Consider the following 24,701-nt stretch of genomic DNA (forward strand, 5'->3'; position numbering starts at 1 on the left):
CCTGCCCAGCACATGCCACCTACGTAATGTAGGGCTGAGGCTCAGAATTTCCTCCCGTGCAGCACCTTCCGCAGTACTTTCGTTTTTTCTGGGTATAATGGTAACGGGAAGCCAGGGCTGCCCACACTCCCTGCCCGAGCGCAGCCAGAGGAGTGGCACAGCAGCTCTTGGCTCCTGGGCAAGCACAGAGCAGGGACAGGCTCCGGGGTGCCCCAGCTGGAAGAGGACATGGTCCTGGAGAGCCAGGTAAGTCTGCACAGTGCTGTGGGCTCTTCTGTCTGCTCCATGTTCTGCTGGTGCTTTAGGAGGCTCGTTCGGCTCCAGGAAAACCACAGTGACAGTAGCTCTGTGCTGGGTATGGCAGGGTTCAGCCACCCCCAGACACACAGCCATGCACGACACAGTGATTTAATGCTATGCTACAGAGAAAGCACACTTAAAATTGTGCTTTAATTTAATTTCAGGTTATACATTCACTGGTTATTCTGTGCATTGTGTCGTGCTTGGGTCACTTGTAATGAATCGATGCCGCGCAGAAGGAAGATTACATGGCGGTAGCTTTATGCAATGGTGGTGTGGAGAAATGGAAACCGCGGTTAATATTTTATGTTACTGTGGTCTGTGAACTTTTTTTTGCTCTGGAGTGGTGTAACAGAAAAGAGAAACATAGATTTGAATGTTTGAATGAATATTGACCAAGTGAGATGGTTTCAGTATTGTACAGGCAGGTTTAAAGTGATGCAGTACACCGCATCACAAACACAGAATCAAAGTTCTCTTGCAGGGATGTTTGAATTTGTCCTTTGGAGTCAAACCCATCCCAAGCTCAGGTGATGTTTCCAGAACATCAGTAGTCAAGTTTCAAATATTTGCAGCAAAGATAGGTACTTCTTCTCAAAGATTTCTCTCAGTCCCTCCTTTTCCAAGTTAAGCAGCAACGCTGAAATTTCAAGAGTAACAGGGCATTTGAATTGCAACATGCACCTGCTGTCACCTTATGCGACAGAATAAAAAATATTTTCTGTAAGATCAAAAAAATAGGTTTTATTTTCAAAAAATTGCAAAGGGATGCTTTCATTTTAACTTCTGCTACACCAAAACCACTATCATGATACCTTACAGAGAAATAAACATTTCTGCTGCAACAAATAAGATCCAACTCTGGACTAAGTTTCTCTATCTGGCGAATTAAAGCTTTAAGTGGATTGGTAGGGACCTGATGCACATAAGTCGTGCAATCCCTTGAGAAATTATTTTCAAATTAACTAATAAGATATTGCACTGTGTATAGCTTATTAGAAAGAAACATTGAGCAGCAACAGCACATAGCTTCTGTGCCTGGGATTTAAAAGCCGGATTTAGCTGTCATGTCCATAATTCTTAGTGCACTGGTTATGTAAAGGAGTAGGTGAGAGGAGGGTTTAGTTTCATATTAAGGAAAGTAAAAAGGCTCTGCAGAATGTAATTGCAGGATTAGTAAAAAAGTATAAGGCAGCTTTGCTCTGCTATCAAAGAGCATACAAGCTTTACATATCAAGGCAATTCATGGAAATACTTGTATAGAAAACTTGAATAATTGAAAATGAGATTGGTCTTACATTAAAGGATAAAACAGACGTTTTCATATTAAAAAAATCATATGTGTAGCGAAGAACTTGGTAAATTTTCACAGGAAACTTTAAAGGTTGGTTCCACAATGGGAGGGAATAATATTCAAGAGCTTTTTTATCAACCCTGATAGTTACTTTAGTAATATCTCTGCAACTTTCTAGATGTTCAAGAGATCTACATGTCACAGGATTTCTATGCATGAGAACATTTTGACAGTAATTGCCATTCATCTTGAGGGGGAAAGTTAAAGGTAAAGAGACAAAGCAAGCAAATGCCTTGAGAATAATTTTTAGACAGAGAATCACAGTATGGGGACAACACTTAAGAACAGAGAAACTATAAAGGCAACAGATGAGGCGAGTAGTTGAACCTAGCTGGGCAGAAAAAGGGGAAATCATAAGAATTAAGGGTGAAAACGTGTCAGTTTTGATAATATATACAACCCTGATCACAGAAAATGAAGTTATCATAAAAACATTCTTTAACAAAGCTGCTGTTTCAAAACTAGAAGGGCACAAAAATTTGAGATTGCACACCAGAATGCATCAGTGAAGTCTACCAAGGTAGCCCTACACCTAGGGTAAAGAAGTGCTAAGGGAGGAAATCCCAGGGAAAAAGTAATCATTGATTTAGCCTCATGCAAAAGTCACCTACGGGGCACAAGTGATTTAGTTGTATGTGATTGCAAAAAGGGGCAATTAAAAATAAAATTTAAAACCATTACAGAGAACTGGAGTGAAAGTGCTTTGCTTAGAATACATATAAAGACAGGGACTACTGCTTTCTAATTTGTGAAACCAACTTCAGAACCTCCCCACTGAAACAGAACAAGTTACCATTTTTTAATGCAGATGACATTAGAGGAACTGAAAATATAATAAATGCATAAATGGTTCACGTGGAAACAAAGGTTATCAAAATAATTATTTGATGCTTTGACACGGAAGGACCTCTAGTTTCAACCTTTAGCTGCAACTGTCATGGACTTAGATTACCCTTTGTCACACAGCCAGCCTTGCACCAGCCCTTGCACAACTCCTGTCCTGTCCTAAGGAGACACAGATCAGCCTTGCTGTCACATCCCATTAGGAGCTAAGCTGATAAAACCTACTGGGATTCCAAGGTGACATCGCTTCTTTCATTACGTTTGTCACAATATTGATTAGATTAAGGTCTGGAGCCCATCTTTGGCCTGCCACTGACCCATCACATCTCCTGGGAAATTCTGCAGAGTAGGACACAAAATTGAAAATGACTGGAACAATAGAGATGTTCAAGATGGTCATAGCTCATGGGACTCACACAGATGTGACAAGTACTGATTTTTACTAACTAGGCATCCTAATACATTAATCCCAAACTTGACAACTACATATTATATTATCTCCTCCACAGTAGTCAGCCTTCAGGAGCTTAATGGCATGAAAATAACCCACCAAAGATTTTCATTTCTTTCACTGGAGTAAATAACAACATGGTCGAAGTGCTGCCTAGCTAATTTTCCCTATCAAAATTTTAAAGAGTAAATAAAGAGCAGGTTGGTTTGCTGTCTGTGTAGCAAACCTTGTATCAGTTGTCTCCCGTGGCATGTTTAGTTTTAGATGTTTCACTCACACAGGACAACTGAAGATTCAGTTCAGAGAACTGCACAGCTGAGCCATATGGCATCCACATAATCGTAGCAGTTAACAGCTAAAGACCCCTACACCTGTTCTTACGTGTTCAACAGGCTTTACTTATTGGCATTAAACACTTCTAATATAATACATTCTCTGTGTTGATAGAGGCTTTGTATGTGACAGATTTGATAGTTCCAAAGGCAAAAAGGACTACTCCGAATTGCCAAAAAAGTTTTCAGATTTAGACAGAATGAAAGTTGGTGATTACTATTTTTTTTTTTAATCTTTTTCAGTATTAGGTCAGCTTTTCCTGTTTCACATGTGGGCTGCTTTACAAATACCATCAGTAGGCATAGCTGAACTGCAAGGAGCCTGAGCAATAAGTTCAGTAAATGTCACTCCTTTTACCTACACCTTTACCTCCCACATATAACACCCACTCCCTCTGACAACACCAAACCTATGGTTTGAATTTTCCTTTCTTCTAAGTGTTCCCTCCTTCTCCTTATCTTCACACAGCTTTGCAAAATAGGATAGCTAAGCAATCAGCATCCCATAAGTAAAATAAACATTGCTATTTGCAGTAGGGAAGCTGTAGCACATCTGTCCCACGCAGTAAAACCCCTGTCAGAAGAGGACACAGTGTGATAGCCCAGGAACCTCAGGGTCTCACGGAACAAGAGCTTCCAAATTTGATTCTTGTACGCTTTGAAGGATAAAGCAACATGAAGCAGAACAAGAACAGTGTATGTCATTCAGTTTAGTATGGCAGAACACTGCTTGTTTTATTTCCATGGGAGTAGAAAAAACATATCAAGAAGGAAAAAAACCAAACATCCAAGATTTTTTTCTGTATAAAATGTTATTTCTTAAACATGCAGATGAAAATACATATTTCAGTTTGCTGCTTTGATCTTTTCACAACTGTTAAGATTCCTTTAAGTCCTAGAGATCCTCTCACCCTGTTCTTAAACTAGCCATTCTTTTTTTCTTTCAGAAAAAAAGGAGTCGAGTTTCTCTTAATATAATCCCAGCTATTTTTTTTAATAGAAATTTTTTGTATGCTACTGAAAGATTTGACACACAATTAGCATTCCATTGAAAAAGACTTTAAAAATTAAGACCACACAGAGAAAGAACAATACTTGATTATGGGTTTAGTTTAAATAAACTTGCTTTAAATGCACTCTAAGATATTTAAATTGAATGAGATCCAGCTATCTATACCCATAAATAATACTCCAAGCCCCAATAAACTCATCCAACATATCCTCATGCTCTGCAGAATTTTACCTGTAGGTTATTACTATGCAGACTTCAATTAAGATGCAATAACAGCTTTTACATCGAAAAACTATGGTTTGCACCTTGAGGATGTAAAAAAAGCAATATTCTGAGGACTGCCCAGGATCAATCTTTTTATGCTTTAAGGGCTGAAAATTGTGGGAGGAGGTTTCAGCCAGAACTAGAAGGTTTTCTCTTTGGAAGGGTACAGTTCTTCTCCCAAATAAAAATGTTCAGAAGATCCCTTCCTGCATTATCAAACAATATCCTCTAATTGTATTACACTTATGCCCTTGCTTAAACCATTAAAATCTAAGTGGTACAACAGCTGCACTCTTCACACATTATAAAATAATGAAATCCTGAGCACAGACCAAAAGGAAAAAGTAACCTTTCCTCAACACCATAATATACCATTAAAAAAAAAATTAAGCAGATATTTTTGTTGCACATTAATATCTTTGTTTACAAAACCCCACGACCACTTATTTTGCCCAGAATACACAACACAAATCTAAGGGGACATTTGCATTAAGATTCTTCATTCATATTAACATGGGAAGAACCTTTCCTTCCTCAAAGAAAGCAACATGCAGTACACATATGTGGAGAAAGTAACTTTTCAGAAGTTTTAAATAACTTTAGTGTCAAATAGATCTTGACCCACTTCCGTGTTCCTATATCTTCACCCTCTTTTCTGCATTCCCTCCTCACATGCACTACTTTCCCAGCTCATCCACACCTCCTGCTGTGGCCCCAGCAGGTACATGCCCTGCCTTGATCCCGTCTCCTTACTAATCCAATATGTGGCCCAGCTGTCTTTGGCAGCATTAATTACATTCCTCTCCTGTCCTATCAATTGCTGGCCTCTTCATTACCACTGCTGGCTTTGGTTACCAGGAAGAGGATTTATTTCTATTCCCCGCTTCCCTTCACTCCCCATCATCTTCTGGTCTCACCAAAGAGATGCGCTGGAGTCCTGCACATGAGCCTAAGCAAACCTCCAGCTCCGCCACCTGGTACTTTGCAACCCAGAAAGAAGAAACTTTAGCTGAAGGCTGAGAGTTCTTGCTCTGTGCAGATCACAGACTGTGACAGAAATGGACATGACACCGCTGGTTTTGTTTGATGGTTTCTGATGTGTCTTCCCACTAGAGAAACAGAAAGCCAAGACACCCTAAAGCTACCTCTCAGCTGTATGAGTTTGATACTTTGCAGACTTCAGAAGGAAGAGGGTGAAGATGCAAAAAAAGCTTTGTCAATCATTTGGACTATGCACAGCTTGCTTGTGTCAGGGTGCTGTCCTCTCCCTGGTGATTGTTTCAGCCAGAATCTAAGGTATAAATGTGTCCCCTGCCCACAGTGCCTCTACCTGCAGAGAAAGAGCTTCCAAGTCAAGTTTGAAAAGTACTATAGAGCATGTCAAAAGAAGTGTACAGGAACCCACTTCTTTGAAATTGCTGACATTTTGGAGGATGAAAGAAGCTTCAAATCTCCAGGGCTCTCGCCTTACAGGCACTAAGAAAAAATAAATCCCTTGAAAGAAAAGAAAAAGAAGAAGAGAAACTGCCTATCTCTGTTTTTAGAAGTTCATATATTTAAATCCCTTGAGGAAGGGAATAGTTTGGGAAACTGACAGTGAAAAATAGAAGACTGAAAATAAGTCTGATTTTTCTGATATGTTTTAATTTTATTTTTTTAATGAGAAATGGGTTTTGAAATAAATGTAATCTGCAAAAGCAATATAATTTATCCACCAAAAGGCAAGAAGTTAGGAAAACACCATCTAGAAATAGTCTGGCCAAAATTTAGTTTGCTTTCAGAGACTGCACATGTTTATCATCAGCAATAGGCATCCCATTACTGGTTTTGCCACCAGCCAATAACAGAAATGCATGTTGCTTCTTTATTTTTCTTTTTATTCAAGTAATAGCCTTCCTTACAAGACAGAGTAAGTGAATCCTAAAACTGGTACTGTAAATCTCAGTAATACATGCAACCCTTTTAGCCAAACTGGATGTTTGAAAGTAAACTAGAACAGCCCTACCACACTGAGAGCAGCTTTGTCTCACCCACTGGTGTCTGCAGACGCAGGGCTGAACAGCATCTATCACTGGCTTTGATAACCACTTGAAACAAGAAGAATAATGCTGCTCTACTTGGAGCAGATGGACAAGTTAGGATAGCAGAGCTGCAGGAAGCACACTAAGCTGAAGTGGGGTGTGACCAGACCTCTGCCTTGTGCCCAGGTCTATGGGCAGAGACTGGGGACAAATTAAAGCAATTGCCAGGTTTCTCTGACTTGTGTCATGGGGCATCCATATGTATTTTAGGACGAAAACCAGACAGTACTGAACGCTTTCAAATTATAACCAGAATCTAGTTTGGACCCATTATTTTATATTATCTTCTGACCATGCTTTTGCCACAGGAAAAAAAGCTCTGAAAACCATGTTTACATACTTAAATGAGAAAAGGAACGGCTATCCCCTTATATTTTTCATTTCTGAAGGTCTTAAGGGAGGAGTGAGAACACATAGTAAATAAATAGCTTAACAGACTGTAAACAACTAAAGCTTTGTCTCTTGCAAAACTATAGCCCCTGTGATTAATGTTTCAGGAATTATATTAAAATGCAATAACTTTCCCTGTAGACTGGTGATACCCAGGAGAAAAGATTCTCTGCCTTGAATGAGACCATGAAATTCGATTTGTGTATTCTAAAGAAAGAAATAACAATCTCTTAATTTAGATAGATTTCTTAACAAAGGCAGCATCTTCCTCTTTTGATCACAAATTAAGCAATAAAAATAAAGAAGTCAGGCTGTCTGACTGCATGAAAGAAAGGGAGAATCTGCATGAAGTAGGCCTCTCTTGTAATTAATAATAACAAATTGACAGGCATTACATCTACTCTGCACCTTCCAGTATCGTGACTCAGAACTGTACTGTAAAAGCTGTACACACTGCTAACAGCTCCTTTCTTTAAGGGCTGCTTGTGCTAAAGAAAACTTGTGAACTGAGTAAAGAATTTAGGGCATCAGTCACTGCTGGACTAAGATAACATCTCAGAAACTTCAGGGGTGGTTGTGGAGTTTGCTCTTACTCCTTGGTACTTTCTCACCACTCAGACCAATAATTAGGCATGTGATGACTGACCTTAATTTTTAGGGAACAGACTCTAGCAGACTTGTTAAAGGGTAGAGGAAAACCCATAAATTAAGATTAAATGCAGCACACACACACATGCACAGATGCAATCAGCACTAAACCAGCGCTCCAGGCAGAGGTGCCCTTACCAGGCTCTCTCCCCCTGGCCAGGGTAAGGCTGGCTCTTCCCAAATCCTGCCTTCCCCACTCTGTTCCCATGACAGCAAGCTCAAATTTCACCTCAAGTTTAGCAACTCTGTTCTGCACCATGGTCACTGATTAATGCCATGACCCTTGACTCACTAACCTCAGCAGTAACAAAACAGAAGGCTCTGGGTTTACACCCCCAAATTTTAAATTGGTTTAAGGGAAGGTCCTTGCTGGGGGGCAACAGTGGAACTTGCAGAGATGTTTTGTATGAATAAACAGAGATAATTTTTACCCCTCTTAGCCTTTTCTGAAATTTAGTAGCAATAGAAAAGTAAACAGTTCCAGCACAGCCTTAAATAATTCACACTCTGCCTACCTGAAAAATTCAGAGCAGGCCCTGTAACAGTAAACAGGTTTTTAATCAATTCTAAAATCATAAGAATACAGAAGATAGATGACACTAAAACTTAATTTATTTTCTATTAGGCAGAATTTGATAGAGCCTGAATGGCCCTCTCAAACTGAAATAGGAACACAAGTTTTAAATAAACTTCTTCTGGGCACATCTGCAGGGAACGGCTCACGATCAAGCAGTCCTTGAAATTTCTCATGCCATTTGCTGTTAGAGCAATACACAAGTTTTAACCACTGCAAGGAGCTTCAGCTGTGTCTAAGAGTTTTGTTCTTCCTAGTGATCTTAACTGGAAAAATCCTGAAAAAAGCAGGTCATTGCAGCACGGGGACTCAAACAATCCCTGTGCTTCCAAGAGGGGTGAGGCCAAGCAATGCTGGAAAATGGAAGTCAAATGTTCAGATGGCACTTGGCAAGGAAGAAACTAGTGATGGGTCCAGGCCAGCCAGGCTCTCCTTGCAGCCCATGATTCACCCAGCGCGTGACGCAGGACAGCGCTTCCACCTGCACATGCAACACCCAGAGCTTGGGGGCTGCAGCCAGGACCCTCTCGCTGCCTGGCTTTGGCACAACAGGGCCCCAAGGAACTCCTGAAGCACACAACTCACACAAATCCCTCGGGGATAGATCTGTTGGGAGAACTAACCCGGAGCGGCCTCTTTGAAGTACAAGGGAACACTGGCTACATTTCAAAGCAATACTAGTACCAAGCAATGAGAGGACTCTTATACTTTAAAACATGGATTTCTTAATTTTCCAAAGGGCAGAGAGTAGCAAGTAGGACTATGAGGCGGCAGAGCCATCTGGGCAGCACTGGGGAGTGGGGCTGGGCGGGAAGGCTGAGCTCCCCAAGCAGGTGAGGGAGGCCAGAGGCCGCCCTGGGGGCTGGGTCACAGGAGCACTCAGAGGGCACAGCCTGAGCACCACGGTGCATCGCGGCAGGCAGCAGCACCCTTCTCTGCCTTGAAGTGATGGCAAGGAGATAAAAGCCTCTAGTGTGAAAACAAGCCTGGAGAGCAGAAGCAAACTCTTCCCCTGTACTATGTAGGCTGCTCTGGAGCCTGCCAGCAGGCACTGCCACCGAACAGCTGCAAGAGTAGGCACGGGCAGGAGCACAAACACGTAGCCTTAAGGATATTCACCACTGGCACCGGGAACAAGTGCTCGTCTGTTCCCGTGCCAGTGGCTGAGTCACAACAAGCTGACACCCTTTGGCACATCGCACCGTCGCTTGCTGCAGTGATGGCCTTCGGATGCATCAGCAGCTCAACTCACTGCTACAGCACTGCTGCTCCTGGTACCCTCGTCCTTGTGTTCTGACCCAATTATTTTCCATTAAGTTACTTAAGGCATGGAAAAAAACCTCCAACAACCAAGTGCAAGAGGAGCAGAGGGGAACATAGTTGGTTGAGCCCATAATCTTAGAGCTACATCTCTAATTCCAGTAAAAAAATATTCTTTTTACATGATTGTCAGGCAGAGAAAGCTACTGCCAGCATTTTGTACCCTGGTTCTGAGTACTCATAATATCTGTTTAAATTAGCAAGCAATCAGCACCCACAAGAATTGACATCCCATACACAGTATTCCAGTTGTACATTCTCTCCTCATTCTTTTCTGCCATGGAAATCTTTATTGCACAGGGCTTGTTTTGACAAGATATCTCTTTTTTATTCAAGAATTCTATGTACTTTTCACTCAGATTTTCAGATTCAGTCAGTTTCTATATCCTCGAGCTGTGTGTAACATCAACATAAAATAACAAACAGAACTCAACAATCAAAATTATTTTCTCTTTCTTAGTAGAAAAAGTCATACTACATGGTGCCAACCAGTGAGATTAACACAAAAATTTTCACTATCAGTTATGCATTAATAGAAAATTATAACTCTTGAAGTGGAACGGATCTAAAGACCAAAAGAAGTCAAAATTTGGCTATTCACTGAATTTTGAGCATAACATAACTGTTTCCATGTAAGAATGAGAACTGAAATTACCTCATGTTAAAGGCACTATCAAAACCTAAACCAAGGCTCAGCTACACTGCATCTATAAAACACCCATTTCTTATCAACTCCCATTCCTTTTCAATTCACATTCCTACATGCAATGCATCTTTCCCCCATACCTGTAACAAGAAAAGTCATTTATATTTACCTATGTGATCACAGCAGGAGTGCTACCAAAACATTTTTCCCCAGACCAAAGTACTAAGACCATCCACAGGATAACAACTGGGTACTTGTTTTGTGCCTCTGACAGAAATCATGCATGATGTCTTTCCCCACTGCTTTATTCTTCTTTATTCTCCTTTATTCTCTCATTGACAGTAGCTATTCCTTTCACATTATGGACAGCATAGATACAGATGCAGCAAAAAATTCTTTTTTTAAATAATGACAAAGAATGCCTTCCTATTTCTGACAAAACATTAAATGATGCAATTCCTGATGTGGTATATATTCATACTGATGATATAGAATTAGTTAAAAAAATGAGCTAATAAATCAGCTAATAAAATGTTCCCAAACCAAGCAGGTACCATGCTAGGCTTATGAGGTTTTCAGCAAACCTGAAGTAAGTTTCAGGAGATAAGGATGATTTTAGTATCTTAGGTGGCAATGTGGTTTGGACCTAAAGAGAGGACAGCAGCTGTTTCAGTTGAGCTCTGCATTTGAATTTCCAGGGTTTGTTGCAACTCCTATAAACTCAAAACAAAACTCAACTGGTGTGAACTGAAAGAAGATGCTTGAGTGAAAAAACTGCCAGTGGAAACCACTGAGCCTGAGAATCAAAACCAGTGTTCAGATCTGCATTGCACAGATGCCTGACAAGCCTGATGCAAATGTTATGTTTTCTTGCTTATAATTCTAAGCCCAACTATTTTTTTCACTGAAACCAAGCGTTGGGGGGCCAGGGGAAGAAATTAATTTGAAATGGATCTCCTAATGAGCAAAGATCATGGACCCAGCAAGAGCAGGGAAATTGCCTTTGCATATTTAGCTTTCAAGAGAGGGAGGAGAGAAAGAGAGAATGGAACTGTGGACACAGTGGGGAAATTTATGAGAAATGCAAGTTGTGTGGTTCAGGCAGCTTGAAGGAGTGCTGAAAGATTTCAGAAGGTGACCAGATTCCTTTCTCATTAATGAAGGGGCCCTGACTCCAGATCCGCTGAACTCGCTCTGAGTGGAAGGCTATTCAGCTCTCTCCTTTGATTGAAAGCATGAGTCTGTTACTTACGAGCTCTCAGTAGCTTTCCTTTTAATAGGAAGTGGGGGGAAGGGGCAAGAGGACGGCTGGAGGAGGGGAAGGAAAAGATGGGTAGCAAAAAAACACTGGTAGCAGAACATGGGACTTCGAGGGATTTGCAGGACAGGCCTTTGGGGAAAGATTAAAAGCCTACGAGGTGAGTGATGCCTTTCCTGGGCTGATTTTCCTTTCCTTATTATTCACCAACATGCTAAGAAGTAAACTCCTCTGCATCATCAATCCACCCTTACCCTCTTTTTTTCTCATAGTCTTACTAAGTTTATTCTGCTGGCATAGAACTTAAAAAAAAAAGAATTGGTGGTTTTAATTTTTTTTTTTTCTGGTAGATATCATCTGTAATTTAATAATGCTAAAAAAGAAAGCCTAAATAAACCAAATCCTGACCATCTCCTCTGCTGCAACAGGGAACACGCAGCCTGCTGTTCTAAATTGTAGACAGTCACGAGCTCTCGTCAGACTTTGTGTGGGCTTGAAATGTGCTTTTAGTCCTTTGCAGCTGAAAACTGAGCACAAATTATCACTAAAAGAATATGAAAAATTATGCTGGGACATTTGCCATAGCTGTACGGGAATGTTCCTCAAAGCAATCAGAAAAGTGAGCAGATTACTTAGGTGGCTCAGGTTTGAGGACTGCATTGACAGCTAGATGTTCCTAACAAAGGTTACTTTTTCATATGGGGAAGAAAAAAAAAAAAGACAAAACCTCACTGATTTCTTGAAAGAATTCCACATGTATCACCAATGGCCATGAGAGGTCCTTGCTCGTGGGTAAAGGAGAACACAGCAACAGGGTGTCTAAAGCCTTTTGTACTTAAAAGGGATCGAACCAGAACTCCTGTTCAAATACTTTGAGCATAAGTGCCTTTAGTGAATTTTAAGATATTTAAGCAGGAAAAAAGCTTGTCTAAAAATAATGTGAAATATCATTATAATTATTGTAACAATAGTGTAAGTATTTTGTAGTATGAATTGTAAACCATCAAATTGTAAACACCCAATTCATGGTTTTAAAAGATAGAATATCATTAGCAGTTGAATGAGTATTCAAATCTTTCCAAAGATAACAACTGTGACATGGTTACAGAAAATGCTTTAAACTCACCCACTTGTAGCCAAATGTGTTGAAGCAAGAAGGCTTCAACTGTTGTAGTGTTTGGTCTCATCCACAGTTGTAACTTCTGGGAACAGCTATTTTATTCTTCAGAGGCAAACTCCAGATATTTTATTCTACTGCAATATTCCAGACCATTTCTCAGACCAGAGTTCAAACACCCAACTAAAGGGTACAATTTTATTTCTATTAAAAAAAAAAAAAAAAAAATCAGCCGTGAATTTACTTGTAAGCTCACTGGTTAGCACACAACAGCAAACGATGTCACAGAAAAATTAAAGCTATCACCTTCAAAACTATACTTGGGAGCATTTTAGCATAATAGACTTCCTAAACATCTTTCCTTTTCAACTATTTCAGTATTTCAAATATGAACTAATTTAGTCAAAATATGAAACCAAAGTACACAAAAATGAACAAAGCATGACACTTAATTACAAATCTCTGAAAACAAGTAGGTGACTTTAAAGTAAACTGAGTGCCCAACAGGCATGCTATTAATCATTCTTTGGGAGGGAAAAAAATTATTTTTTTTAATCAACATCTTGCACTATTTATTAGTCAACAATATGAAAAGAAGAATTGAAAGGTGCAGACAAGAACTGTGGTCTATTTATAAAACAAGGGACTAGATTTTCAGTTACAGGTACTGATCTTCCTGTTGTCTGCAAATGCTGAATCCAGTTCAAACTGTATTTTGCTAGTTTTTATCTGTTGCCAATGAAGAGCCATCAACCCCTTCCAGTCTGTAAAAACTTTGGTTTAAACTGAGCAGAGATCTTGACTGGAAAGTGAACAGGCAACTTCAAGATAAATCTAAGTACTTCCTGTGTGCATCAGCCTGGGAGGTAACTTCAGTGCTGTAACATTGGGAGTGCTGTGCTTGATTCAGTGGAGCTCCTAGGTGTGTAGAGTAGTACACAGATAGTATATCCAGAGTTTAAAAAAAATTAAGAAATCTTTACATTTTTGCCCTTGGTGAGGCAATATTTACCCGCATTTAAAACACAAAATATCTTCAGAATCAGACTTTGAATCAAGTGTATCAATACAATATAGAGGAAGAAAAAATAAGGAAAAATAGTAGTAATAGAAAGATAAGACCATTTGGCTCAGTAGGCAAAACAGGAACTTTGTGATCACAAGCAGCACCAAGGGGAAAGGAGGGATTAAGTAACACTGAGCATCAACCTTTACACGGGGTCACTTAGATGAGTCCTATTGCCTCTAACAAGTTTTGTACTAATGCTCAGATCTGCAGCATTGGACGTGAAAACCTACATCACCCCTTCCCTAAGGTTACAATTTTATTACCATTTATTTTTGAAAGAAGAAAGTGGAATATCCCAGTATCACTAACAAAACAATACTTCCTCACTCTTTAAAACATGCACATACATATACCACAAGAACAATGCTAACTTCTGACTTGATGCTCTTTGATATATGAACATACGAGACAATTGGAGACATTCCAATTATCTCCAGTTCAAAGTTAGACCAAAATTAGAAGCAGTTATGAATAATGGAGTAGGTTTTAGTAGAAATAGCAATGCTGTACAGAATAAAGATGAGAGTTTAGCTTAGCTGTGAATACATGAACCAGGTGAGCCACACTGCTTCCTTAAAGAGACACATTGGAATTGCACATCCTCAGAAGTTCAATTAACAAAACATAGTCAGAACAGTTTTGTGACAGATTATAAATTGTTTTCAGATGCAATTTTTATGTTTTCAGGTTAAAATCAGAAGCCAAAGTTTCTTGTGAAAATTATTCCACTTCTTTAGGAGGGTTTTTTTCAACCATGCCAAAATCTTGTCATTTACCATAGGACCCTAGGAGTCAATATCCCCTCAAAAGATATATCTTGGAAGGTTCAGTAGCCAACACGGAGATAAACACCAGCTCAGATCAAAGGGTGCCTAAGCAGTCTATTTCCATTCATTGGGAAATTCTCCTGACAATCTAGCATTTTAATTAAAGAATAAAAAACTTTCAGGCAGTAATGCTTCTATTTGGATGAGCTATTTTTCTTGGATGTCTATGCCACATTACAGGAAAAGATATGGGGTGAGCATTCCACCATTGCCTTATATTTCTGCAACACTACTTTACTTTGTGGATTTTGTGCAGATTGGAGCTCAGACGATCATCGTGACAGTGCACATTGTAGGAATGACAAGATATATATGGCTACTTCTTTGGCTTTTACACTCTTATCAGAGCCCTGTTTTCCTTGACTTGCTTTGCTGTCTCCATAGCTCTGTGTAAGTGTGGGCAGTGCCAAGTAGGCAGTGGTTGGCACTCCAGCTCAGTGCCTTGTTATTCACAGTTTTGACAAGGGTAGCAGACAACAGGCCAGAGATGATCTTTTATGGTTTCTGCCCGGGTTTCTGTATGGTTATTTACAGATTCCCTTGTTCAAATCCTGTGTTGCCTTCCTTCACCAACCTCAGTTTAAGTTTGCCAGTATTTTGAAAACCATAAAAATGAAGTGATTACATAAAACAATCGATGTTTTCTAGATTTTTAGTAGCAGTAAACAAGTTTTAGCAACAACAAAAAAAATTATTTCACTCAATAGACTCACTGGGAACTGCAGAGCATAAAGCAGCCATTTCAACACATTCATAGAACATCCATTACAAAAGTTAATTAATGTACTAGCTAATAGGAATTATTATGTATCATGCAATGCTAGGGCAATTGAAGACTTTCATTTACTTCAGAAAATAACTACCAATAAAAAGCACTAGCATATTCAATGCTTTTCAGCTTTTGCTTTAAAATTACAATCCCATTTCTAGAAACAAGTGCTCCACTTGAACAAACCCTTCTTTACTTCAATAGATGTAGGTGTGGGAAGGGGCAGGTGTCTAACTCCACCTACCAAGGGCATGCAGCAAGACTGTGCTCAACTTACAACACAGGTGTTTAAAATGACAACAACTTGAGTGCCTCTCTAGTCTCGAATTTCTCCAGCATCACCGAATTTTTATACCACAAAAAGAGCAGATCCAATAAGGAACACAGAAGTAGTAAGAATGTGATACACCCCCTTTTCTGGACTGGTTTTGCACAAAGTATAATATGACAAGAAATTCCTCAGCCTTCTTATCAGAGTGATTTGATGCAGGCTGGTGGGTAATCATGGCAGAATTCTGTCCATAAAGGTTTTTTTATTATGGCCCTAATTATTCTAGAACAACATAAAATGGTAAAATATAGTATCATCAGTAGAAAATGGTCGTGATATGTAAATCTATAAAACATCTATGCTGAAAACACACAACAGAGCATTTTAGATCTCCCAAATTGAAATTAGGCTGGATTTTATTAAAGAATTTGCAAAGATAACTGTTTCAATAACTTAATGCATCTGCAACACTTCATGTGAAACAAGCTGTATTTTTTAATTCAGTACTATTAGGTCTGAACTAACTCCCAGTGGGATGTCTTGTAAGTTTAGGATTTCTACCTTGTCTTTGTGATGCACATATTCTGTGGGAGCCGCGAATGAGAAAAAGAGGAAATTATAAAATAATCATAGGGAACTAGTCTCCTACACAAGAAAAACAATCTGATTTTCAGTGAACATTCCCAAATTAACAATCAACACTGTTGTCATTACTCTTAAGCAGCTTCATTTGGGGGCAAGGCACTTTGAAGCTTTTTCTCATGTATACAGACTTTAAAGAAGTGTGAGAGTACTACCTGGCCAAAAATCTCATATAATTAGCAAAGTTAAAGGCATTATGAATAGACTGTCCAGGAAATTTGCCAAGACATGGAAAGCTTTTACTTTTAAACCACCCGCTCAAATATCAGTCAAACAGTAGCTAACTATCAGTTCAGGACACACAGAAGCACCAAGAAGGGATAGGATGGCAGGGAAATGAAACAAGGTTTTTAAATTGCTCTCATTCTTGCGATCCAAAATAATTGAAATATTTGTTACATATTTTCATTTTTATGCAATGTGTGTGTTTAAGCTTTATGTAACATTTTACAGCTTGTATGTAGAGTGCTAGTGTTTTGAGACTTTACAGAGATAAAACTACATAACAGAGTTGACTGTACTTTCCTGAGCAAGTGGAGACCATGCTTCTGAACACCACTCAATAATTCCTCATTACGTTTATTGCAGTAATTTCTTAGAGACAGCTATTCATTTCACAAACCCAGCATATATCTCTCCACAGCTTCTCTCCTCATCTGTATTCTACAATATGGATCTTGTGTAGCTTTCTATCTTGTCTAGCTCTGGAGAAAAAAAGGTAGTTAGGAAAGTAGGAAATGCAGGGAAAATAGCATCAACCACTACAGCACTTTCCGATTTCTACAGAGACTACAAATTTCTGAGATCTATCCTAGAAAAATCTTTTACCAGCATGACCATGGATTTTAGGGAGATTTGGCACCCCTGCACAAACGAAAATAAGAAGTCAAAACCAAACAAACCAACCCCCAAAACAAACAACTCAAACCAGGGAAATCCACCCACAGAACCTTAAAACAAGTCTCTAAACCTGAGCTAAACCAGGTTGTGCCCATGGTATGCAGAGCTTTTGCAGACCCGGGAACAGAGTTTAATGGGGAACACCAGAGAGCAGCAGAAGGAACAAGCTTCCCCTGGGGAAAGAAGATCAGTTTTAAGTTTCCCACATGCTCATGCCTAGGGAATCCCCTTTGAAGTCGCTGGCTGACACGACATCTGTTTTATGCCACAGCAGCAGCTGTAGGGTTGAAATCCAGACTCATCAAAACATACATGGCTCTTGAATTCACTGTATTTGTTTTATACCGTTTGATTTTTCCCCTGGTAAGAAGGTGGAAGAATATAAATTGTAAAATTTACATAAAATGATAAAACAACGTCCCTAAAAGGATTTTTAATACTGACACAATGAACTTGAAAAAGGCAGAAGAAAGGGTGAAAAATCCAATAATATCTTCCTGACAAAAATATAAGTGCTCCCCCTGCCCCTAGAAGAATATTCAACTACAAATTATTGAAACTTGTTATCCTATGACTTAGGCAGCTTTCAGGTGAGTGCCAGTCCTAAATGACAAAGCAAACAGGTTCAATGAGCACATGGGTTTTTCATCATCAGCTATTTGAATTGTGGCTTGACCAGTACAGACCACAGAGGAAATAAAAGCTCCAGGAAGACAGTAAATCTTTTTCTGTTTGTAGTACACTTACATTTATGTCCTTATAAAGATATTTTCATAAAGGGTTGGGCCAAAGTAGCTCAGTCACATGAATTCTGTGACTGATTCACGTCAAGATGCCTTAGCAAAACAGAAGAGTAATTGTTCAGCTAATACCACTAGCACACAGGTAGATCACTGAATTTTTTTATTTTTTACTTTCAACATTTATGCATCTACAGCAGGGGGTTTGTTCACCTGCAGAACAGTCCTAAGCTTAACCCAGTGCAAATCTGAGCACATAGGGCCATGCTATTTTAGAGTGTCACATTCAATAGTTTATGCTTGAATAGTCTGAGACTGTGTCCCAGGATATGTAAAAAAGTATAAACATATATCTATAAGAACTAATAACCTCTGTTCTGTACTACTCAGCATCAATTCAATATACAGTTTGTGATCGGATTGTGCCAGTCCTTCCCAGGTAGCTCAAACTATGCTGAAAGACACTGTAGGTGACAGAAAAGTGCTTAGAGATAAAACTAAGTAGGCTTGGGAGCTCATCCATTTGTTCACTAGCTCTTGTCATTCAAAATGCTTTCTTAAAAATTCTTTTTGAAAACTTAATTTGGTGACAGCTTCTTGCTAAAATTATACCATATTTAACTATTTTCACAATACTTCTCCATATATTTTCCTCAAGATGTTATCAAGGTGATCACACCTTGATTCTATTCCAAATAAAGCCAGTAGAATGAAACCAACAGCAGTTAACTGCCCTGAAAAACGAGTAGACTTCAGAATACTCTAAAAATCCCCCAAAAAGTGCTGATGAGCTTCTTGGCAGCATCAGCAAAAGGAGTCCAAGCAGTAGATGTTCATGGGAACTGAGTTACTTGCAGTAATTCAGGTAAGACAAGATACATCACATGTTTAATACAAACGTTTTTAAACTAATACAGCTGCAGGTGAGTTACTGCAAATGAGCTCATCAGCCCAGAATTTCTCTCCATCAGCTGAGAAATAAAATTTGTAGAACCAAAGAGAATTAAAATTGGAGGGGAAAGCAATGGACCCCATCACTAATCGTAATGAATCTTCCAAAATACCTGTGGGAATGCTAACAGTGTCACTGTCATAGTTTCTGCTAAAGCAAACAGAAGGTTGACTAATCAAACTGGCAATTTTGATCTGCTAATTGTGATGCCCTGAAGCTTATAACACTAAAAATAAATTTATTTTTTGTTGAGCTAGTTAAAAGAAATAGCAACCTACGTGCATTTACAAAAATACCATATCAAGAAGATTGACATCAGCAGACATGCAGATTTTTCTTCCCCTGGGCACCAAATTGCTGATGTATGTACATGCTCCTTTCTTGGCATAATTGATTTTCTCTTTCTGCTCAGTGGCACAGACTTGGAATTGCTGGTGTCACAGCAAGCATGAATATGCAAGTAAAGGACACACTAGCTAGGATAAGTCCAGAACTCCTTCATCTAGAACCCAAACTTGAGCCCAATTTAAAATAGAATACCAGTTGTTTTTAAATATTGAACTTAAGAAGGCCTGAAATAAAATTACTATAAAGAGTGCATATTACACTAACATGCCTCTGTTATTCCTTGCTGGAGTCAAAATCAAACCTGAATCACAAACACTAAAAGCAGCTAAATAGGTTTTTTGTGCCTTTTCTGCCCTTTCTTAAAAAACAGTGAGAAGGCTCCATCACCTCCTGAAAACACACAAATTGCCATTTATGCATGACAAGTTTTAGCAGCTCCTTTAAGCAGAGAAGGCCCAGCCCACATCTTTTTCTGAGATCTTTTCCTTTAGTTCACTCTCTAACTCTCCTCTGCCTTTAAATGAGCTGAGGTCCTCAGACTCTGGTAAGGGATCTCTTGTTACATCCTTCATGCAAAGTAGAACTATCACCCCTTTATATTTTTATTTTATTTAATCAAAGCTGATTGATCCACACCGATCAAGAATATAATAAAGATATTAATGATATATTACTGTGTTGTTTCCCAACTGAATCTATCTTAAATCTTAATCATCAGGCAAGATAATTCCTAAAAACTACAGATTTCTGTGACTAGAGTATCCATGAAAACCAAGAATTTCACTAGTAGTGAAATTGGCAGCAGTGCCAGAAGAAGCATTAAAACCTTAGTCATTAGTTAACAGCCACACACCAGTATCACAGGCAACTCGTGTGTCAGGTTATGTTAAATCTGTTATTTTGGCAGAAGCACAAAAAACTGGGGATTAGCACCATGTCCTCTCTAAATCCTGGGGAAGGCCTTTCCTTTCAGTCCAAGAGGGAGCTACAGTACCGAGCATCAGGGGAAGATCTGTTTCACACTGCCCAGCAGAGAGTTATTCTCAGTGGTGTCAGAGAGCTGACCTGATGCCAGGGAAAACGCAGTTTGCTCCACAGATACAGAATACAATTTTCACAATTAGTTTTCCCTTTCAGGTAGAACCAAAAACAGACATAGCAACAAACCACATCTTAAGTTGCTCCTATATTTTCATCTTGGTTTACTCTTAAAATTGCTGGATACCCAAGAGATAGAGTGGGTCAGGACCTCTTCAGCAAAACATTTTCAAAATGGAAAATGCCATTTTGAAATTACAGCATCCATTGGCTCTGACAAAACTATTGTGTGGAAAGATTCATCATGCCCCAGGGCACAGAGAGGGAGACAAAGGCATGGTCAGTAATAACCACAGACTGCTGGCTAGCATATTCAACCTTGCTTCAAGCTTATAAAGCTTTGCTCGGTTCAGAACCACTATTTGAAACTCTTTCCTCCCACTCCCATCTGCTGCTAAGTTATTAATGTGCCATCAAGTTATTCTGCAGCATGAATCTCTGAAATTTAGAAGTCTTGAAATTCATCTAAAAGTGGTTTGAGAACAGCTTTTAAATCTTAAAATTTGTGTACAACAAGGAAATCTTGAACACTTGTGCAGCCCTACAAATAAGACCAGAACCCAAATGTTCCCTGAAGACAGCCACCTGAGGCTTTGAAGCTCTAAATACATTCTACTGCTTAAATGATAAAGTCTTACAAATGGTCCATACTAACATGGGTCCATGTAAAAGCCCTATCTAAGGCCATTGTTGTGAAGTTTAATGGCATTTCCTGGACAAGTTCCTTATCTCAAGTCCAGATAAAATGGTTCAGTCTATAACCAGGCCTATCAATCCATAAAATCCATAAATATAATGCACACATTTAATACAGCATTCCTTTTCAAATTCCAAATGACAATATCCAGCTGAATACCTTAAAGCCTTCCACAACAGGAAGAAGCAGAGCACTCTATACACCTGTAACTATAGCTGTGAAGGTGGTGGGCAGGTTTCTGCACTGCTCTGTGGGGATCATGTACCAGTGGAAGAGAACGTGCAAACACAGTCACCCTCTATACCCCGGCCACTTGCGAGGCCTGTAGAGCTCTGGGTAACAGCTCAGACTCACCCTCCAAGTAAGAAACAAGGCTAGGCACTAAACCCAGCAGTGCTTCAAAGACCTAAGCAATGTGCTCTGTTCATCCTACTATGTACTTAAAAGGGTGGGAATGGACAGATGAAGACTTGATCCCATGTTGGTATTTAATCAACAATATGACCGATGCCATACACAAATAGGTTAATTTTCAATGCCAGTTCCTCTGGCTTTGTCCCTCTTTGCTTCCTTCAGTGCAGATGCTGGGGCTTTAAAGCATGTTGACATACTCTGTTAAATGAAACCAAATGTTTATTATTAACAGACTTGTGTGGAAGGTGACCAAGCGAGTGACTCGAGTAGCTTGACAATGAAAGCTCCAAGGGCAGCATTTCTAGGAGAGTCTCTTTGTAATTGACTTTATAGCCTCAGATCAGCATTAATGACATTTGTAATGACTCATTTTTCTTAAGTACAATTACATTTTAAATATACACACAGGCACATTTGAACAAGTTATTTCCAAAATGCCATTATCTAAGACAAGTGGAAAAAAATTCAAGTTTCTTCTTCCCTGACTGTCTATAATCTTCACTCTCAAAACAAGCTCTCCTTCATTTTCATCCATTTTTCTTTGCTAAAATTTCTTGGTTTTACCAAACTAGTGGCCAGCAATTTTCCACTCGAGATGTAACTGTACTAGGAAACTGTATTCCAACACAATAATGCAAAAACTTACTGCCCAAATATAAGAACATACAAAATAAGTGCAACAGCATGAAAACATCCTTATCAGCATCTCACAGACGAATACTGAGGGCACGGCAGGATTAAAAAATTTGTCGGCCAAGTGTCCATAGCATAAGCAGGAATAGAACCCAAATACCTCACGTGTCAATCCAGGTCATTAATCATAAGATAATGGAACTTGTTAGGGCGATGTTAGCCAGTGTGAGAGGGGCTGAAGCAACCTTGAAGGTTGAGGCAGTCACAGCATGGCTGCTGCTGACTCACTCTGCAGCAAGATGCTGCTCTGACCAGCTCAAGTGAACCACAGCAGTGTTGCCTCAAAAGCAAGCTACAGAACGAGTACAGGCTCTGCTGATTAAACTTGCTCTAGGGTCCACCCACCAGTAACATGAGGCAATGCCTGATGGAAACATCTTCAAAATGCAAGCAATTTGCTGAGGAACAGAACTTACATAACTACAAAAACAATTAGACCTCAGAGAGTTTCTGTATCAACAGATTTCAACACTCAGAATATAGATAGCTAAAGGTCATCATCCACACTTTACAGAAGGGGAAATGAAACAGAATGATAACATGATTCATCTATTACATGTTGTATGAGCCGAATTTAGGCCTTCAGCTCCTCTGATTTGTAAAAAACTACCTTTTCAACAAGACTGCACAATACAATGTCCCCAAAACCAATCATAGTGAATCGGAAAGGAAAAAAAGACATTTCACTGAACTTGTATCCTAACAAACGCCCCAACATTTGTATGCACATACCTAGGTATGTATATAAACAAGAAATTTACATGCATATGCTCCTTTACCTATAAGTACAAAAAAGTCTGAACAGACTCTGCTGTACTACTGAATGTAGGAATACGGAAAAACACCACAGTATAGATACAAGTCACAGTGAAGAGAGAGCATGCCTAGCTAGCATAGTTCTCCTTAATTCTATTAGAATGTTTCTTAATTCCTACATTTCTTAGTTCCAGTGACAGGACAGATCTAATTTCTGATGTCAAAAAACCCAACAAAACCCCAAACAAACAAAAAGATCAGGGGTTATTTTTACAACAGATTGAATCTGTGACTAGAGCTCAATTAACTATGTATGTTTTGCTAAGATTAATGGACATATTCTTCTACAAGCCTCAGCAAATGTTTGAGTAAGGTGGGAAAACAGATTAGCACAGAAACAGAATGAAATTCAATACCTGTTTTTCAGGCATATTTATTTGCAGGCTTGCTGGTGTTGTTCTTAGCCGTAAATACTAGATGAGGTATTAAAAGATATTCATAGCATTCAGAACGAAATATTATCATGTTACACAGTGATAGCCTACGAATTAATACCTTCTGCTTTTGATAACTCTTTATAAAGAACTTCATGATGTTTGAACAAGACTTAACAAAACTTGTCCCTCACCCTCCTGTGGCATTACACAGTAAGGTCCTAACATGGCAGTGCAGCAGGTCAGACCACTCACTGGATTCCAACCTGGGACTGCCACCTGGAACTTGCTCAGTGTCCAAGGCAGGCAGTGGACTGTAACTGAGGAAAGGCTCAGCATTAACAGGCATCAGATCTGCTACAGCACCTGCACTCTCTGAAGGTTGTGGAGTACAGCTAAGAGATGGGATTGACACTAACAGCAAAGCAGACTGTTGGCGGGGGCTGGGGGAGAGAAAGACTTTTCAAGTAGTCGTTTAAAAGAAAAACCTCATTGCAAATAAGGAAAATCATCTCTGTAGCAGATCTGTTAGAATTTGGAAACCAAGAAGGAATTTAGTAAGCAAGCAGTAAAGATGATGGGTAGCTACACGTCTTTCCAAAATTAATGTGTGTTTAGGATGGATGACAGTGCTTGTTCTCAAATTGTGAGCAATCATGAATGTTACGCTCCTGAGTATGTGCATGTGCCTAAATTCGTGTGCTGTGCCCACCTACCTAGAGCGGCATGCCTACTTCCAAAAAGGCTTTTCCTACATTAATCACCATGGAAACCAATGAAGGCTTCTGCTACATATTCAAACACAGCAATTAAATACATAATTTTAATAATAAAAATAAATTTAAATAATTACTCGAAACAATATACCGACTACTAAACCATCCCAATTCAAGTAAAATGAAAACAGGGTGGGAAAGATTTGCTTGTGTGGGGAAAGGCTGCAAAGATGGCAACCCTCAGCTGCGCCTGGGTACAGGTGGGGAACTTCGTGGGGAGGCTGGATGCAGCCCGGAGCCTTCCCCACGGGAGATCAGGTTCTGCACAGGCACCCGTGCCCGTGTGTGACACAACACGGGCTGGTTCCGCGTCAGCCCTACGGTTTGGGACCAGGGCTATCAGATGGCTGGCTCAGGCAACTTGAAAAGAGAAACAACTCTGACCGAGGGAAGAATAAAAACAATTATCAGCGGGGAGGTCTGGGCGATGCCGGAGCAGGGCGATGCAGGAGCAGCGCGTCCCGCGGCTCTGCCCGCCGACGGGGCGCCCCCGGCAGCGCTCCCCGCGCACCGGCACACGCGGGGGAGAGCGCAGGCACCCGCGCTGCGCTGGGCGCGCAGAAACACGGGCGGTCTGGTGGCTTAAAAACGTGTACCTGGGGGAAAAAAAACACAGAAAAGGGAAAAGGCAAACAAGCAAACAAAAGGGAGAAGAAAGAACAACCAACCAACCCACCCAAGCAGAAAGATCAGATGCCCAAAGAAGAAAAGGTGCCGCGGCTCCC

General features: G+C 39.8%; 1 protein-coding gene across 3 annotated transcripts in view; it reads left to right on the forward strand.

Moving 5' to 3' along the window:
* Nucleotides 1-24,701, forward strand: part of RASGEF1A (RasGEF domain family member 1A) — a 157,293-nt gene that overhangs the window by 104,623 nt on the left and 27,969 nt on the right. Inside the window, exon 1 of one of the 3 annotated variants that reach the window (XM_017746389.1) lies at nt 138-246. The exons of the other annotated variants lie outside the window; for them this stretch is intronic. Coding sequence (XP_017601878.1) covers nt 229-246 — 18 coding nt within the window. The 5' untranslated portion in view covers nt 138-228. Of the gene's footprint in view, nt 1-137; nt 247-24,701 lie in introns of those variants that run through there. 3 annotated transcript variants of the gene reach the window in all.

The sequence above is a fragment of the Corvus brachyrhynchos genome, unplaced genomic scaffold (assembly GCF_000691975.1).
Source record: "Corvus brachyrhynchos isolate BGI_N302 unplaced genomic scaffold, ASM69197v1 scaffold279, whole genome shotgun sequence".
Classification (NCBI taxonomy): Eukaryota; Metazoa; Chordata; class Aves; order Passeriformes; family Corvidae; genus Corvus; species Corvus brachyrhynchos.